This window comes from Solenopsis invicta, chromosome 1 (genome assembly GCF_016802725.1).
Source record: "Solenopsis invicta isolate M01_SB chromosome 1, UNIL_Sinv_3.0, whole genome shotgun sequence".
NCBI lineage: Eukaryota > Metazoa > Arthropoda > Insecta > Hymenoptera > Formicidae > Solenopsis > Solenopsis invicta.
The window spans coordinates 2,319,095-2,340,185 of record NC_052664.1 but is presented as its reverse complement, the minus strand read 5'-3'; the positions used below and the strand labels follow the sequence as shown (position 1 = coordinate 2,340,185).

Sequence of the window (21,091 nt, the reverse complement as noted above, 5' to 3'; positions counted from 1 at the left end):
GGCTTCAATGTGACAAGTTATAGTCATGCAGACTGTCATATTGGACCAAACACTTCTCACTCGCAAAATCATAAATTTGGCGATCGACATGCTCCATCCGGGAATCGATCTTGCCGCCAAGACCATATATGGAAGTTGTGATCCAAATATCTTACTCTCATCCTTTGACGACATTGACACCTTTCGACCAATCATAATGCGATTAGACAGATTAAAAAAATCCTGATTGAACTTGACCGATGGGGGATCAAAAAGTGTTTGACTCATCCACTCTTTTTGATATAAAAAGAGCTGCACAGAGCCCAGAGGACGACTTATTACTGCTCGTTTTTCTGCGTAACAGTTTTATTATACTACCTAGTGGTTGCGCATAGACTGTAATTTTGCTCCTGAATACTCTGAAGAAATCAACTAGAGACCAAGCTCAATCATCGATCTTCTCTGCCACTAGCCTATCTGCAGTTTGAGCCAACAAGAAAATCCTCAGAAACCGATTTAACAATTAAAAGAGTAAGTTAACCAAATTACCCGAGGATTTCTTTCCTTAGCATACTATATAAGCCCTTTTTCTTTTTCGAGATTTCAAACGATTAGAATAATACACCGACTTCAGTCTAATAATCAATGTAATAATAGTTACAACCGAAACTTGCCTCTACCTCAGTAAAATAGAAACTTCCTACAATATTACCTCACTCACTTCACACACCCACGCACACATACACGTTTATAAATTCATATATACAATAATCGTATGCGTATCTATATTTTTAAGTTTCGATTTGAAGTTATAAATTTCTTTTACTTTTAATTTCTTATAATTTCAATAGCAAATAAATTTACATGTTAAAAAATAATTCTATTTTTACCTTTAAATAAATATATAGGTTTTATTTGAAGTTATAAATTTCTTTTACTTTTAATTTCTTATAATTTCAATAGCAAATAAATTTACATGTTAAAAAATAATTCTATTTTTACCTTTAAATAAATATATAGGTTTTTAACATCAAAACCCCGTTTCTACTTTATTTGACATCCAAGGCCTCCGATTTCTTTCTCGTAAAAAGAATAGCACTTGGTCCGATCGTGGGTAAAAGCGATTCGATTTGCTTACACAAAATAAGGACCAAACGGACGCACGAGTTCGAAAAGGAGTCATAGAGTCTTCGTGACACTGACCCATTTCGAACTCACTTGCTGCGTCCGACTCGTCGCACACGCCCTCTAACACGTGTGTGCGAGACCAACGGTTTATTCCGTCCTGCCCTAGGCCTCTCCTTACAGTCTCTCTCGAATAAACAAATGCTAAGACTTTCTCGAGGACCTTGGATGTAACAATTGTATAATTAAAAGTTCAAAGAATTTTTATTAAGAATATTCAAATATTCTATAGAACGTATACAAAACCTGGTCAAATATTAATATGTTCGTAGCATGAAGAACACAATTGTAAACATTCTGCAAACATATATAAAATATTTTATCTGACATTCCATAAAATATTCTACGTATTTTCATATAGAATATTCTGCAAATACTCTTTAAAAATATGGACAGTCCTTGTAATGTATATATGCATAATATACAATATACGCACACGTATACGCACACGCACACATACACACGAAATAAAATTACGTAGTACATAATGAGTAATGTTAATATTTAAATGAGCACGCCTTCTGGCCGAACGTTAATGGGCGCGTGCGGCAATGAGTGCCACATCACAAATTTATTATTTCAGAGTTATAATAATTGAACAAATAATTGTGAAAACGTCATAAAAGCAAGTAAAATATATTCATTATAAAATATAATATTGAAATTTAAACATAATATTAAAGTTTGGTGTCTATTCTTTTTATAAAATTACAAATTTGGTTACACATATAAAAAATTAAAAATAATTATTTAACCCTTAAACACACAAAGGGGTCAGAGGACCCCATTTGAAGTTTTGAATGCTTGCCGTGTGGAAACGAAATGAGATCGGAGGTTCAGGCCAGAGGGTAAAAAAAGTTTGAATAAAACCTCCTTTCTCGATTGATACTGTTGATCAACTTTATTGGTCAACTAGAATTCGAACGGCACGGTAGCAAAGTTTTGTTGGGAGCTTGTGGGACTATCATTGTGTGTGAATGAAAATTTTTTGTGAGTAATCTTATATTTAAAAAATAGGACAAAACACGTTTGAACAGGTTTGTTCGCATGTGTTACTCACATATACTCTGTCTAAAGTTAGAATACTATGTGTATAATGCTGTGGAAAAGGAGCCTTCTGCATAAGGTCCGAAATACATCGTGAAACACATCAATTTTCAATTTTAGACACTTGAGTTAATAAAATATACCTCATATTAACCTTAAAACGCCGTATTGTAAAGTCCTTAAAAAATATGATTTTTTTAAGAAAAGTAAACTTTTAAACACCCAAAAATATTTCATATTTTCCTTGTAACACAATTACACTCTTTAGAAGAAATGACAATGCCATAATTTTTTTAAGTATGACTCTGTAGCTTTAAAACGCTATTTTAAAGTCCTTAAATACTATCCTTTTTGTTACGATATAATTTTTTAAAAGAAGAGTGGATTTTTTAATAATTTTTTATTTTTGCTTAATGGTTTTTCTTTTACACACAATAAATTATTTTTCAGCAATGCCAATTATGCAGTCACATTTTTGAGATTTTAAACTTTTATTTGAAAAAAAAGATTGTTGAAAAAAATTGATTGGAACCAAAATTATAATTTCACAAAGTTGAAAAAGTCTCCCAGACCGGAAAATGTGTTTACGTATTTTACGGGATCAGTGTGTTTAAGGGTTAAAAATAAATTCGGAGCCAAGAAATGGTTCCATTCGGAACCAGCATTAAGACAGTAGGTTCCATATATTTACAGATATATCCAGAAGCGATAGCCTATGCGTTGACAAACGTGTGGCACGCTAAGAAAATATAAAATAATTTTTTTTAATGCTTAAAAAAAATATAAAGTAGTAATTATAAATAATTATAAATAATCAAAGTTATCTTCCTCTCTAAATACAATACTTACTCCCGATTTAACATTTTTAGACTTTATGATGGGAAAAAAAAGGTTCATCCAGGATGTTTCTAAAATTGTTTCCAAATTTATTTTGTCTTGACTGTTTATCTATTATTAGGTGCGCAAAAAAATTTTGAATTTTTTTTTTAAATTCAATTTTTATTCAAAAATAAACAAAAAAATATTAATCAGCAAAGTACTTCCCGTTTGCATTAATGATCTTTTACCATCTTTCCCGTAGATTGCGAATTTTTTGACAAAAGAAGCTCACCGGCTTTGATGTGATAAAGTCATCAATGCTTTTTCGTATCTCTTCAAATTCTACAAAATGTATATCAGCCAAGTGATGCTGCAATGACCGGAATAGATGGTAATCGGAAGGCGCTATGTCTGGGCTATATGCCGCGTGTGGAAGAAGTTTCCAGCCTATCGCAAAAATATGATCTTGAGTCGCTTTCGCAACATGTGGTCGCGCATTGTCATGAAGCAGTATCACTTTAAGACTTCCTTGGCGTGTAAACGATCTCTTTTCTTTTAATTCATTGCTCAAATTGGTTAATTGTTGTTGGTATCTTTTACATGTAGCATAGCTTATAGCGTTACCTCCATATGCAGCACAAATCATTTCAGCAGCATTTTTCTTCAAATAAAACGTAAAGTAGATGGAAAATTGAATATGCTCTTTTGTTATTGTCATCGTAAACAATACTGATTTTTAAGGTTATGCGCATTAAACGCCAAACTTTATGGCATTTTAGAAGACCAAATGTTAACGCTTTAAAACAGCAAAAAGGCGGGAAAATAAATAAAATTTAAATTATTGTTTTGATTATATGAAATCTAAAGCTCAGAACTTTTTTGCGCACTTAATATATATATCTTTATTGAAGTGCAAATGTTTATACATCAAAAGGCAAGGTATTAGCAAGACTACTGTATGAGAACCTAAGCCCTAACACACTAAAGACACTTAAAATATTAAAAAGTATAAAAACACAATTCAAAGAATATAAAATAATGTGGAAATACAAACCGAAGAGCACAAAAATAATAATAATTTATAAAATTATAATAATGGCATACGAAGTAATAAAATAATAATAACATAGAAATAAAGCATAGAAATAAAAATATGTAACACAATACAAAAAGCGCAGAAATAATAATAGTGGTATCCAGAATAATGATAGTGGCATACAAGATACAGCCTAGAAGCGTAAATAATATTATTCGTTATAACGAAGAGTATAAAGTAATATAAAAAGTGCAAAACACAGTTCGAAGAACACATAAATAATAATAGTGGTATACAAAGTAATAGTAATGGTATACAAAATAGTAAAATAATAACAACATAGAAATCAGGCACAGAAATAAAAGTATTAAACGTAATTCAAAAAGTGCAGAAAATAATAATAGTGGTATGCAGAATAATGATAGGGCATGCAAAATAAAGCCTAAAAGCAAAAATAAATAATATTATTCATTGTAAGCAAGAATGTAAAGTAATGTATGAAGTACGAAGCCCAATTCAGAAGCATATAAATAATAATAATGTTGTACAAAGTAATAATAATGATATACAAAATAGTAAAATAATAACGATATAGAAATCAAGCATAGAAATAAAAATATAAAACACAATTCAAAGAGCGCAGAAATATTAATAGTGGTATACAGAGTAATGATAGTAGCATACAAGATAAAGCCTAGAAGCCAAAAATAATATTTAATAATAAGAATAGTAGCTTACTGAAAGCAGAATGTGCTTAGAGGCGGCAGTCTTAAATCAGTTTGGGGAGAAGAAGAAAAATGTATATATAGCAGGGAATTGTAGTGCCTGACAGCAGCATATGAAAACGCAGATCGGAATCTGGACGATCTGTGAACAGGGTAGGCCAGGAAAGATTGAAATCTTGTGCTAGAGAACGAGTCCGAATAAAATTCATTGCAAAAATGTAGACGTTCATGAAGATGTTGAAGACTATTGTTATGTAATACGTTGAAAATAAGGCAGCACAAATGAAACACGTGTTTCTGGTAGATATTTAACCATCCAGAAGCTGCAAAAAAAGGCGTAATGTGGTCAAATTTCCTAGTGCCGTACGCAAAACGCAAACAGGAATTTTGAATAAGTAGGATTCTGTTTAAGAGGTTTTTGGTTATTGCAGGAATATACACAATATCTACGTAATCGAATAGAGACAGGACAAAAAATTGCGAGACAAGGAGCTTTTGCAAAGTAAACAAAATATTTCGTAGAGCATACAATAGACGAAGACAAAAGTACGCAACTTTGCACTTGATTGTAACATGGGATTCAAAAGACCATAGAAGATCCGCGTGCAGGCCCAGGATTTTGATAGAAAGGGGAGGGGGAGATAATGGGAATCGAATTTAAGTGGACGGTGATGGGGAAGATAAGGACTGAGAGGAGCCGACGATCATAAGAAAGGACTGAGAAAGATTTAAGTAACGGCCATTTGTCTGTGACCAATCAAATATCATCTAAAGATCAGCGTTTAGAAGAGATTGTGTGGCAGGCAAGTCAGAGCTATGAAACGAGTTGACAAGCAGCATATCATCAACATATAAGTACATGTGAGACAAGAGCGGTAGCAGTGTGGCATCAACTACAAAAATACTAAAGAGGAGTGGACCCTGCGGGACACCAGAACCGTGCGAGATGAGAAAAAAGTGAGTAGTGGATTGTAGGTTATTACGCGTTGAGAACGATTAATTAAATAGGAGCGAAAGAAGGAGAGAGCCAAATTGAATAACCCGTAGTGATGCAGCTTTGCAAGCAGCAGTTCATGGTTCACAGTGTCAAAGGCTTTTGAGAAATCAAACGTAAGTAAACTTTTATTGAGAGACGACAGTAAACTTTTATCGAGACTAGTAAAGACTATTGGATAGATGTAGTAGAACAGTAGTTGTGCTATGCAGATGACGAAATCCAGACTGGAATTTGGGAATAATATCTGCTAAGAAAGAGTTTAATTGTCGGAAGCATATGGATTCGAGAAGTTTAGAAAGAAAAGGAGGAAGAGAAATAGAACGAAGAAAAGACAAGGAATCTAAATCACAAGATTTAGGAAAGGGAAAGATAACAGATAGCTTCCAGGACAAAGGGAACACATTTTCAGAAAAACAAAAATTTTGAATATGAAGGAGAGATTAAAGACAGGTTGCGGAATGGAGTAAAAAAGAATAACTCCGGAGAGGTCGAAAGGACTAGCTAAAGTGAGCTCCTTAGCACCCCGTACAGGTCTAACATAAAAATAGGACGGAAATGGAAAGGGACATCTACCGCAGGGAAAGAAAATGGCCAAATATAGAAGATCATGTAACTGTAGAAAGAGAAGAGATAAAGTACTCATACAATGTTGTATACTTCAGCATTAAAAAGAACTAAGTTAGAAAAAATGAAAAGTAAATCAATCAGCGTAGCCGTGTTGCGTGTAACTAGAATGAGAAAGGTTATAACTTGTTTGAGGGAAAAGTATGACATAATATTTTTTAAGTGACGCACACCTACGTTTAAACGGTCAAGCATATTTATGTAAAAGTCGCCAGTGCAGATAATTGCATCAGTTGTAGACGCGACGCGCGCCAGGTAGGATTTGACAATATGCAAGTCCGAAAGAATGTGGAGACCGGTACACAGAAAAGACGGTTAAGCGCTTGTTACACAGGTAAATAATAGCACCAACTAGATCTATAGTTGATTTCAGGGAGGGAGAATCAAGAGTTGTAAATGACAAAAGGTCGTAGATATATAAGGTCGCGCCGCCCCCACGCGCACCAGACGATCTGTCAGAGCGAACGAGGCGGTAGCCGTCGATAGACAAGAAATTGGAGTTGTCTCTCTCGCTCAGCCAAATCTCGCTAATGGCAAGGACATCAAGTCAATTTAATAGCAGTAAATCTTTAATCGTAGAAAAATGTGGCGTTAAAGAGCAGGCGTTTACATGTGCAATGCAGAAAAAGTTGTTGTATGATGATAATTGCAGAGGCAACTCAGCAAATGAGTGACAGCTGTCCCTATGCGCGTTTGACGGCGATGAAGACACTGATAGAGTAAAGAAAGGGGACGACAAGCAAAAGGATAGAGAGTCAGAGACAAGAGTTAAGGGAGATGCAGTGTTTTGGAAAGAGAAACGTGAGATGGAGAGGCAGACGAGGCGAGTCAGGACACGGCCCGCGGAGACGATGAGGACCAAGGCTGGGCTGACAAAACCGCAGCCGAGCATCCTTTGACAGAAGCACGATGCATCAATTCAGGCAACACATAACGGTGAGAGGACTGGCCATCAGAACGGAAGTAAACCACATTACGACGCATCCAGATATATTTGACCCCACTGCGCGCCGCGATGTTCCTTGCCTTAGCAAAAACTCTCCGCTTAGACAGCGTGGCACGCTCAAGAATGTTTACTTTATTTGGAGGCCAGGAGTCCACAAGGCAACAAGATTTCTATAGCGACGACCGCGGACAATCCACTCGTTCCTCCTGGCAATAGTCGTGAACTTAACGACAATCGGCGATGACGAGGAAGAGCGAGCTGCAATCCTACGCGAGAACTCAATATCACTGGGTGAGAAAGTTGAGCCCAGACATGAGGACACAAGTCTGAGTGTGTTTAGCCTGTCCTCGCGTTGAATATCCGGGATGCCAAAAAATAATAAGTTCTCGATCTCTCTGGTCACGCTTGCACCGATCGAGGCGAGCCATTACATCCTCCAGGCCACAATTTCCCGCGGATGAAGAGGACGCCAAAGAGCGCTCCAGTCTCGAGCATTGCTAATCGACTTCCTCATCAGCAAGAGAATCCTGACAGGCAGCGAGCCGGCCTACAGTGGCCAACTGACAAACGCACCCTATCAATCCCCGACATCATCCCTTCGACGTGATGCGTTCTTGAGTCTAGGGAATCGAGCTTAACGTTAATTGAGTCAATGAGCCCGATCTTCTATTCCAGACCATTAATTTTTGTCGCCAGTACCAATATACTAGAGTTGATAGTAGTTAGAGTGTTAAGTAGGTCAGACGGTGGGTGTTAAGTAGCGACGCCGCAGGATCCAAAGTAGCAGGCTGGGACCCAGACGCATAGCGCGATGGTTGGTGGGAAGATATCTTTATAACGGCGGAGACGCCCGAGGCAGATGGGCACAAAAATGCTTTTGAATTTACAGGAGGGGTGTTACTATGTGGCAAATTATTGTAGGTGCCACACGCAGTACACAAAAATGATGCTGGTAGGAAACGCTTGCACTTTAGACAGTGCTGAGCCATGGCGCAAAAGTCACAGTCAATTTGCAGCGCGTCAAAGGTCACGACAAGCCAGAAGCGTAATGCAACACTAGATCACTCGAGCAGTCAATAATGCATTCAGGGTTACAGCCAAAAAACACCGGCCCATACACAAGTGATAATGAATAATAGTTAAAGTCGCGAATAGGCGAAGCAAATATGTCCACGCGAGCGCGGCCACGCAAAGTAGTGCGATGCCGTCAAGAGTATTGCGATATAAGGATTGCGGTTATGCAGTTCACAATGCAATAGGTTGCGTACACGCACAGATCTCACGAAAAGTCACCGACCCGCACACCATCAGTAAACTCCGATGGTTAAAATAATTTTAAGTCGCTGGTATACAAAGCGAGCGTGTCCACGACGTGACCAGGCAAAACAGCGCGACGCCGTTAAAGATACATAAGAGTGCAGTTCACAGTGCAGTAGGTTACATACACGCACAAGCTTTGCTTAGAGTCACCGATCCGTACACCAATATGCCCAGATGATTAATAGCAATTAAAGTCACAAGTATATGATGCGAACGTAAAAGCATGAGCACGTGAACACAGCGTGATCGAGTATGCGGAGCGCACGAAAACACGTCCGTCTTCGGCAACGGCTCAAAAGAAAAATGGCCCTAATATAACAGAAACCTAATGTGTAACCTAACTCTAACATAATTTGTTCAAAGTTAGCGGTGAGAAAGAAATATTAAACACTAATAGAACTAAAAATAAATAAAAATGTGGTAAACAAATAACATCTCGCATTATTACAATTTATATAAGTAAGATTTTACTTATATAAATTGTAATAATTGCCTTACATTTTAAGAAGTGCATGGCACTCCGTGTCGCATAACATATCTTACTGATTAGATAAAAGGCTAATCACTTGATAGGAAAAATGCAACAACTACACTATTTTATAGTTAAAATATTGAATGAATGATACAAAAGGTCCGTAACCGAAAAAAGAATTATCAATTATTATTCAGAGACACAAATGCGGCACTCACATGGAGAGTCCGCGACAATGATTAAAAAGTCACGTTTTTTGCAAAAGAAATTATTTAAAACAAAATCATCGTTTTTCGCCAGTTATTTTAATAACTTTGTTGCGATTCCTGTTTTTTTTTTTTTTAGGTTTGACCGAAAATTATAATTATTTCTAATGAACAACATCCTACAAGAAAAAATGTTGCTATGTCCTTTTTATATTTTGTATCGCTATAAGATTAAGAATATATTTCTTCAAATTCTTGTACAGTTATCTCTTTGTCATGCCATTTTTTAAATATACAGAGTGTTTATTTGAAAACTTTCAAGCTGATTATCTTGAAAAATATGAAAGATACAAAAAAAAGTTAAAACACTTTTTCCATGATTTCGAGGGGGAAAGAGAACAGCACTCTCAATTTTTTATTTGGAGGGCGTTTTCAACGTAATTTGAAAGTCAAATTTGTTTTTTTTTTTTTTTTTAATAAAAATGTATATTTTATATTACAGGATCTTATTCTACATAAAAAAAATAAGTAACTTCTGTACGAAACATTTTTTTGTTTGATTACTATTTTAGGAGATATTTAAGAAAATAACAAGGTATAGTTACTGCATAAAATTTCGTTATTTATTATAACAAATGCTCAAAATGTTCTCTGTTGTTTGCTAAATAATAATAAAGGCGATTCTGAAATTCTGAATGAACATTTTGGACATTAGGAAATATTTTTTTATCTACATGCTAGCAATAAACATAGCAAAAGGATAAATCTGGGTAAGCTTTTTTGTAATTGACTCATAAAAAAGAGCTTTATTTTTAAGCTATTTGACTGCTTAATTTTCTTAAGAAATTGAAGGTACCTTCATGTGAACTTGACTCTCCAAGGTCAAACCAATAACATCCCCTTATGTCCCCCTCGAAGCCATAAAACTTTTATCTGAAATGTTTTTTGTAAAATCCTTTTAAGATATTCACGTGTAAATAGTCTACTTTGTACACTGTACTAAATCTAATCTGAAAAACTTAAAAATATCTATAGCCAATTAATATGTCCAATTAAATATATTTTTATCAAGGAAACGACAACTCTTAACGTATACATAAAATTTCATTTAATATATATTTACAATTGTAACCTAATTATAATTTAGTAATTCCCTCAGTATATTTATCTCATCGATATCTTGAAATATTAAATTTTTTAGTTTATCAAAGTTACATTATTTTAATCTTCTTTTCACGCTTATTCTTATTTTTAATTCATATACTTATGCTAAATAATAACTGTAAGGTATTTAACAATTATTGTAACCGATGACAGGCAATCGTTACTAGATTGCATATACTATTTTATTATAGAAAGTATATAAAAGCTATTTTATATGGTAAAAGATTACATTATTGATATATGATTTTACGTGAAATAGTACAAGCATTTTGTTTTGTTAAAATGGGTGGAAAACGTTAAATATAATTTAATGTGATGGATTGTCTAGCTTGTTATTTGAGAGACGGTTCTATAAAGACTTTTAAATAATTCATACAAATAAACATCTTATCGTTCGCGCGCTAATTAATCGTTTGTCTCTTGATTTATTGCTTTGCATTTAACGAGTTGGTGTGTTTTTTGTTAAATTATAAAGGGGAGAAGAAGGAAATATGGTACCCATTTTTATTGTATTGAATAACTTTGTTAATAATGATGGTAATATGGTTAGTGCAAAAATAAATTTGAAAAATTGGTTTAACTTAAAAAATACTGTATTTTGTTACAAAATTATATATTTATATAACGTTCTATTGTTTTGAATTTTCCTAATTTATTATTTTCATGCGTTCAAAAACATTAGAGATATTATTTTATTTTTAACATTAAACAACAAAGATAAAATGATAAATCTTTAACATTTATGAAAGGCGAAAATTGTGGTTTATTCAAGTAAGTCATCAACCAGTACAAAATAAAATATTCAAGCAAAAAAAATGTTGCCGTATATTTGGTCAAACCAGAAAGAGGTTTATTTACTATGCATTGCTCAAACCCGGTATTGTCACCTCTGAATCAGCAGCAATTGGTTATCAGCAGCAATTTGGTTAGATTGAATGATGCACTCGAGAAAAAACCTTTTTACTGGTACTGGAAGGAGAAAAGGTGATTTTGCTTCACGACAATGCGCAAGAACAACTTTGGAAGCCATCTCCGATACGGGACTTTGCCCTTGCAGGTTACTGTATTTTTGAATCCGACCAACATCACCTAATTGATTTTCCTACTTCAAATTTTCAGGAGGTTAACAAAAGCATCAACAAATTTATCAACTCGAAACCATCATCATTTTTGCGAAGCAGATTTCGTCAGTTACCCGAAAAATGGCAAAAGTGTATAAGAAATAACGAAGACTATTTCGAAGATTGAAAGATTATTCATTTTTATGTAAATAAATAACATATATTTTTGAAAAGGCCGAGAATTAAGTTGCATACCTAGTAAATTTAGAAAGTAAGATTTCTTTACTAGAAATTCACACATGTACATACATTCAAACAGTTACGATTTTGCGAAAAATCATTATTCTTTTTAAATCGAGTACGTAAAAAATTAATTGTTGCATCTTTTTCAGAAAAATATTTTGACTCTTTGTTTCAGATAACAAATAATAAAGTTACAATGGTTACTGCAGAAACTATTTTAGAAAAATCGCATTACAAATATCAATTAAAATTGAAAACTACGTTAAGAATATTGTAATTACAGAAATTATAGATAAAAATCTATATATTTTTAGATGTACACAATACTTTTTTAGTTTTTTGGAAGAAAAAATTTGCAACGTTCATCCTTGACCTAGGTATATGTAGCCCTTCAAAAGAATCAACTCTAAATTCATTAGAAAATCTGCCATTAAAATTATAAATTACAAGGCCCACTATACATATATAAATGTATATACATTGAGAAAAAAGTTCTTAATTTCAACAAACATATATTTATTAAAATTTGATTTACTTAATTATATAAATAATATTTAAACATAAGATTAGAGCTATGTCAGTCAGCAGTTCTTAGTGCTAAACAATAATTTTTAATTTTTGCAATCTCCGGCTTATTCGAACTGAGTGCCGCATATTCGTCGGATGCAGTCACGAAGCTGCAATATATAATATTAATGCTTCAGAAGCATATTACAAAATCTTTCTTTTCTAAAAAAAAACTAAATAAATGTGTTGCAAAGAAATTCGTATGCAGTTTGAACAAACCAAAGATTATAAAAATTAAAAATTATTCAATACTAACGTAATTCAATACTAAAATATATCTTGAAAAAGTTTCAGAAAGTTTGGAAAGTAAAAATGCCCTGTAACGACTGATTGTCAGATAACATCATGACGTTATTTAATAACATAGTTTATATAATTAGTAAATAATTCACTTAATAGAAAAATAATATTTTTCCAATAAATAAATATTATATAATCTTATTTCAAATAAATGCCTTCACAGTTGTATATAAACATACAGTTTTTATTAAAACCAAAAAAAATTTCTTTTTCCAAAAATTTTTTTCTTAATGTATACAGGAATGTATCATTTTAATTGCATACTGCAAATATTTTAAAAGAAACGTATTAAAAAAAATGTTCCAAATAAAAGTTGCGTTAGATTGGAAACAGGATAAATATGTAGTAAAATCAATTTTAAAAAAAGACGATTTTTTTAAAATCACATCGAGATAACAATTTTTTCAATGGAATTATATGATATTTTTACATAATATAGTGCTTAGTTTTTATTAATTATTCTCTAATTATTCTGTATAAAAATTTGTAAATTATGAAATATTGTAGGATGATGTAGGGTAAAATGGGGCGTGGGATAAAGTGGGGAACCATCAAAATTTTTAGTAGTAGTGAGTTTAGAGCAAAACAAAAAACTATTATCTGTTGCTTATCATGACAGCTCATGTTTCAATTAGCCATTGGAGTTTGTGTACAAACATTTTGTTGCTGTACGAGATCGACCTTAAAAGTTACTCTCACAAAGTTTTTTCTTGTGTTCATTACACTCGTGATTTAAGCAAGTTTTTTAAGTGTTGAACAAAGGAAAGTTATCGTTTTTCTATTTTTTTTTTAATAAAAAAATGTAGAAACTTAATCTAGTTTTGGGAATGAATGATTGCATGCAAATTAACGTTGTGGGGTAAAGTGGGGCATTTTAAGTGGTGTAAAGTGGCGCACGCCAATAAAGTCATTTTCACATATTTTCTTGAAGAATTAGTGATTTTATTAATTATTTGGAATGTTATTACTTATACACAAAGAAAATAAAAAAAAACGTTAAAATAAACGTTTCATTTGACTAAATTGAAAAATTTCTTTTTATTGAAACTTGTGAGAGAGGGAAGGATTTTATTGCTCTACTTTCAATTATTTATTATTTAGAAGTGTTGATTAAACATAGAAGTCAATTTAAATAGGTTTTTATGGCTGTTTTGACTGAATTTCTTTGGTGTCCCACTTTACCTCACCATTTTTTAAAAGTCCAAAATTTTTTGTTTTGGAAAAATAGCTAAAAATACAACTTAAAATCAAAACTTTGAAAATTTGCAATTATAAAAAGTTAGTTTTTTTTATCCTCTAGCCCTCAATTGACCAACCGGGTACCCGGATACCCATTTCGTGCTTTTGTTTCAATTTCGGTATGTTCTACTTAAAATCGCGTCAAAAGGCTTTGGATTCCTATTATTTGGACAATTTTACGTAAATTTAACCGTTTATTTAAAAACATGTCAGGAAAAAATGAGTTCTTGATTGTCAAAGTTGACTAGCCCTTTGTTGACCAACCAGGGTACCCGGGTACCCATATACACATTTTATATAGAGGACGAGAAAGGGAAATATCTTATACGTATATATGATGTATTTCGACAGATAAAAGGACAATTAATTTATACATATATTAGAAATAATATAAATGCTTTATATAAATACGGCTCTCGAGTTTTTATTCCTTTTCGTAGCAAAATATTTATCTACTGTTTTACAATGTTCGTTGTAGATTGGTTTACAACAGTCGGCACAATTTTTTCTTGTTTTTCTTTGCTTCGGAATTTTCTTATTATAACATATATAATAATAATAATAATAATGAAACTGAGGAGGCGGTCTTCACAGCCGAAGATCCGTCTATGGCACGCAGACTGCAGTTCATTGTGCCTTCCTCCAGTGGTCCGCTATCTATGGAAGCCCTGATTCTCTCCAAAAGAGACTCAAGTCCCTCATCGGTAGCCCGCTTATCTGCCCTGGCTCGGGAAATGCCGAGACTAGCAGCTTTAGCTTTAGCCCAGCATAGACCGGGCAATCACAAAGAATGTGGAGACTCGTCTCCTTCTCCTCCCCACATGCCTTACACTCGGTCGTATCAGATCGGCTCAGCTTATGCAGGTGATAATTGAAGGTCCCATGACCAGTATTTGCACTGTCTGGCATTCCTTCTATTCAAGGACCTTATGTCCCTGGCCAGGTCCTCACTAGGTGTTTCTCCCAGCAGAACCCCAGCCTGTCGACATTTGGTCCTCAACTCATTTCTCCTACTGCATATACATGTATAACAGGCAACAATAACTTTTTTTCCTTCCTGTTTTGTCGTTTTTAATAACTCGAGAAATGGAAGCCAAAGCGGTTTTGTCAATAACATTGAAAGATTTTTGTAGCTTACGTTTGATGCAAGTCTTTGAGGAAAAGTGCTGCATTATTTGATCATTTTGCGACCGGTCTTGAATAATTGGGAAATATAATTCTTCTCCTAATTGACATAAAAATATGCTGCATAGATTGCTTCTTTTCCTTAGCATATAATTATTTGTCATATAAATTAGGTAGACAATGAGAGCTGCAATGTCTAGGATATTATAGAATAATGCGAGGGGTCATCTATTTGTCTTTCTGTATGTAGTACTGTCCAAGTAAGTGGTTCATTACATCTACGCCAGATATTGTCTTATTATAAAAATGTACAATTTCTGGTTTTTCTTTTTCGTCAGACGTGGCAATGGTATGATGCATTTTTGACAAAAGTGTATAACTGCTTTTTGCATTTTCAGAAGCTAAGAACAAATTGTTATGTTGTTTTGGAATCCGCACACTGCAGAAAATACTTGATGTAAATTAGATGGTGCCATTTTTTCAGGAATATAAGATTTGTTCTTTTTCAAAGAACTTTTTCTTTTACAACTTTGACATTTGCAAAACATCTATTATCATGGAATTTGACGGTAGTAAGAACTTTGAAAAAAACAAATCCATCGCAACGTCTGGAGAAAAAGAAAAACCAGAAATTGTACATTTTTATAAGATAAAATCTGGCGTAGATGTAATAGGCCACTTACTTGGACAGTATACTACACACAGAAAGACAAATAGATGTCCTCTCGCATTATTCGATAATATCCTGGACATTGCAGCTCTCCTTAATTTATGTAGCAATTAATTATATACTGAGGAAAAAATGTAATGCACGCAGCATATTTTTACGTCAATTAGGAGAAGAATTATGCCTTTTAATGATTCAAGATCGGTCGCAAAATGTTTAAATAATGCGACACTTTCCCTCGAGGACTTGCATCAAATGCATGCTACAAAAATCTGTCAACGTTATTGACGAAACTGCTTTAGCTTCCACTTCTTGAGTTACCAAAAACGACAAAACAGGAAGGAAAAAAGTTATTGGTGCTTGGTATATATGTAGTAATAAGTAAATTCGAAAGCGAAGAAAACCAAGAAAAAATTGTGCCAACTGTTGTAAACCAATCTGCAACGAACATTGTAAAACGATAAATGTAATATTTGTTACGAAAAGGAATAAAAACTCGAGAGTCGTATTTATATGTATAAAGCACTTATATTATTTCTAATATATGTATAAATCAATTGTTCTTTTATCTGTCAAAATATATCATACATATGTATAAAATATTTTCTTTTCTTGTTTTTTCTATATAAAATGTATATATGGGTACCCGGTACCCCGGTTAGTCAGACAGCGTGCAACTTTTGGTTGATCAATTGAGGGCTAGTGAAAACAACCATTGATTGTTCAAAAATTCAATTTTTTGACACTTTTATAGAGGCAAACAAAAACCCGCCCCACATCACCCTATATTTCATAACATATATGAATTAATTAAGTAAAATTATCTTATAAACTTATATTGACTTTTTAATAATTCTACTTTAACATCTATTTTCATTGTATATGTAAAGCAATTAAAAGAATTATATAAAAAACCAAATAATTCCATGTTATAAAATGATCTTCACGAGATTTTAAAAATTTAATTTTTTTATCAATAATTTTAGTAATATTGACTCCTTTCATACACTAATGTAACTTTTGTCCAAATCATGTTTTTAAATATGTTTTTTTGAAGATATTTGAGTTAAGTAATTAAAATGGGACATTGTGTATAAAGATTAAACATTTTCAAACGTAATAAGAGAAAAAATGCAATTTACAATATGCAATTACATATTTTTGAAAAGTACAATACGTTTTTTTTATACCAATTAATTCTTCTCATTATTCTGTGCATAAGAAAGATAAATTAAAATTATAAAAAAAACAATAATTTACAAAATATTTTAGATTTTATATAAAAACATAACAGTAAAGTACGACATATGTCTAAAGTGTTAACTATTGATTTTTGATAACATTATTTTAACACTTATATATGTAAAGCAGAAAATTCGTATAATATGTAAAAATATCATAATTCTATTTAAATAAAAGACGATAACATTTAATATGATCTTAAAAAACCGATTTTTTCAAAAAATTGATTTTATCGTTATTTGTTTTTCTTCAAACCATACAACTTTTGTCTGAAACATTTTTCCGTATCTTCCGTATTTTCTAAAATATTCGACCTATTACATTTGAAATGTTTTACCCTGTGCATGTTACACAAAAAATAATACATTGTATATATCGTAATAAAATCGCGATAACAGGATGTATATATGAAGTGATTAAAACGTGACAGAAAGCGAATGCGTTAACAATATAAATAATAATACGAATAAAAACGAAATCATTAAAAATTTTTAAGAAACTAAAACACAGAGAAAGAAAATAATTTTTCTCAGAGAGTAGGACGCTTTCGGGAGCGTGTGCATTGGCATTTCTTTGTCTGATTAAATGATGTGATTGAAGTACTTTCATTAAAATAGAAAGGAACTTATGTATGTCTGTATAAAATACAATCGATGAAAACAAGATAAATTCCGATTCACATTCGAGCGACATGAGTTCTCTAATACATCAAGCCTAAACAGCCCACATAAACAAGAAGATTTCTTTTAGATTTCTAAAAGATGTCTTGCTATGTTTTGAGATGTTTTGCAATTTCCGAAAAGCATCGAAAAGGTATCTTTTAGCGATCTAAAAGATATCTTACGCAACATTTCGAGATATAATTTCAGATATCTTGTAAAAATGTCTTGAAAATATTGTTTAGAAATCTAAAAGACATTTTAAGTAATAATAAATCTTCTAGAAATATCTTAAAAATACTTTAATAAGATATCTTTTAGATATCTACAAGACATTGATGTTATCTGGAAATATAAATGTAAATTCTCTAATTCTTTCATAGATTTCTTTTTTAATTTTTAAATATATCTAATGATACATTTATCAAATTTTATGTACTTAAAAATTTTTATTTAAACATATCAATTATTAGTAATAAATTTTATAACTTTTTACATAAAAACTTACTATTTATGTATCATATATGAAGTATCACGTTATATCGTTGCACATGTATTAGCATAATAAAATTTTTTATCCTTTCTGCCGGAAGCAGCTACTTTATTTTTAGATTAGGATTAATATTCGCTAAATATAACGAAAATTACACACTACTATTTTGCAATAAATATTGCACTTACTCGATGGCGGTTGCGGCGCGCGTCGCACAACTGTGTGCTCCTGATGTGGTCCTGTATACTCATGCCATGTGTACGTGCTCTTATATTCCGAATGAAGCTGCTGTAACAGATAAGTAACACAATTTGCTCTTCAAAATTATAATAAAAATACGTGATAGTATGTATGTACATACACATGGGCGTTATTAATGTCTACTAATCTGAATTTGCAGGAGTATTGAGGCATGTTTAAAACACGCGTTTCTTTCTAAATATTCGTTCATTATGATCAATAGTTAATCGAAAAATGGTGACCAAAACTTAAAATGACTTAAACCAAATTAAAATTATCAACTCAAACTAAACTTAAACTTAATTTAAACTAATTTAAATTAAAACTAAACTGAATAAAACTAAATTTAACAATAAAAACTAAACTTAAAATAAACATAATTGTAAATTATAAATAACGCATTATTATTATTTTTTCCAAAAGTAAAATCGCGATAAGATTATACAATATTCCGTAATTTCTTTCCATTTTTTCAAAATTTTTTTTTTTTAAACAATGCAAAAATTATCTTTTAATTCCTTTTTATCCATACAAACAGAGATTATACGGGTGAAAAATATATAAATATCTTTGCAAACTACTAGCAAAATCAAATTGGCTAATAATTATTTATTTTGAGTATTAAATGCACTCACAACAGCATTCTTAATACTCAAAACAAATACTTGATCACTGACCAATTTAACACTGAAGAAGAATTATTACAGAATTATATTATAGAATTATTATTATATTAGATAATTATTACATTTTTAATAAAAATTTTGTATTAATTTTATTAAATCATTATTACATTATATTTTTAGAATATTAATTAATATAATTTATATGTATATTAATTTATATAATTTAATTAAACATTAAATAAACGATATACATAACATAAACTTAATCTTATTCTTTTCATAAAAATCACCTAGTTTCTTTTAGTTACAGTTATTCGAAGACAATATATTTTCAACATGACTGTCACTCTCAATTAACATATATTGCAAGGTTTCGGTAGATAAATGGATCGATACTTAAGGCTTCCATAATCTATTCAGGAAAATACTGATTCCGTAATATCTTTCGTGTTAAATGTATTTTTATTCAAAGAGTTATCTAAATCCCTTTTTTACTTAAAACGATGTATTTTTTGATATTTATAATTAATTCTATATAGTATTTATAACGATTTTCAACAATTTTTATGTAAACATTACAAAATTATTTTTAGATAAGTAAAATGCAATAAGTAAAAACAGTCTGATAAATGAGTGAAACTCATAAATAACAGATAAGCTCGTTTATGTAAAAAACAATTTAATATAATAGACCAAAATAATAAGCAATATTCTTTAATAGAGCAATATTTTTCACATAAACAACAATAAATAGCGTATAGATCAACTTATATGTTGAAACCTTGCAATATATGTTAATTGATACAGTAAATGGTAACTTTGCTAAAAAAATACATTGTTTCAGAGGAATTGTACGGTTTCTTATGAAAGAAATAAATAAAAAATACAAAATAAAATTTGAATAATTTTGTTCAATGTAGAGCTGTGTTATGACCGAAAAAATTTCGGCGCGCTGTTCATTGAATTTGAGGAAAGTGTATAAAATCACACAAACAATACAAGCACGAAGATCTAGCTGCGACCGTAGAAGGCATTCTTGTTTGAGTTATATTGTTACAGTAACGGTCGAATATCTTTCTACTTTTAAATAATTTTGACAAACTCAACGTAATATGAGTTATTTACAAATCATTCATTAAATTATTTTTATTTAATAATTAATGTTATTTAATAAACAATTAATTTATTAAACTACAGAAACAATTTTTTATAAGATTCCAATAAATCGTGTACAAACATTTCTACGACGTTTTATATTATTTTTAATTATTTAATGGCAATTTGGAAAAACGTTAAACTATAGTAAAGATAACTGTGCCCAGACATACAGCACTTCATATTATTTTTAGAATCGTAAAGGATAGAAAAATACTGAAGAATTTCAATGTTTTGATTCACTATTTTTGTTGCATTATTAAGCTAAATGCAGATACGTGGAATAAAAAAGTTGTTCAAAAATTATTTTAAAAAATAGAAAAAATGTCAAACGCACGCATCAATTAAATTTTAAGAAATAATATAACTATATACAAATGTTATAAAAACGTTTTTTTTATATAAAATTAAATATAAAAATGTATAATAATTTAAAACATAATAATTAAAATATAATAACATGAAAAATATGTAATATCATTATTTAAATCTATTTTCTTAAAAAAAGGTAATAATATTATAAAGTTGAATAAAATTTTGCACAAGCTACTTTATTATTCAGCATACAACTACTATTTCGTTGTTGCATTCATTAATAATAAAAATATTATACCTAATAAAATATAAATAATTTATAATACTAAAAGCAAGTATGTATGTCTAAAAAAATTGTAATATTCTGGTATACAAGGTGTCCAAGATGATAAGAAATAGAAAAAAAATGTTGTGAATAAAAGTTGAATGGCTTGAAGTATACTTTATAACAGTAATACCTAACAATTTTTTTTAATTTTTTAAATTAAATTTTATTCAGAACATTTTTTTCTTTTATAGTTTCAACAATATTCACTTCACAAGAAAAATACTAATTTTTTTTTAAGAAGTGTTTTCCCCCTAAAAGTGAAAACAGGCACGTATAAAAAATTGTGTTCCTTATTTTGATCCGTACTTACA

The 21,091-nt window shown here is 31.3% G+C and overlaps 1 protein-coding gene across 17 annotated transcripts in view; it reads right to left on the bottom strand.

Moving 5' to 3' along the window:
* Positions 1-21,091, bottom strand: part of LOC105200057 — a 233,621-nt gene that overhangs the window by 117,990 nt on the left and 94,540 nt on the right. For 13 of the 17 annotated variants that reach the window (XM_039447361.1, XM_026139306.2, XM_039447400.1 and 10 more), the window contains one exon: positions 18,305-18,404. In XM_039447361.1, coding sequence (XP_039303295.1) covers positions 18,305-18,404 — 100 coding nt within the window. The remainder of the gene's footprint in view (positions 1-18,304; positions 18,405-21,091) is intronic. The other 4 variants (XM_039447364.1, XM_039447389.1, XM_039447396.1 and 1 more) reach the window with 1 other exon arrangement.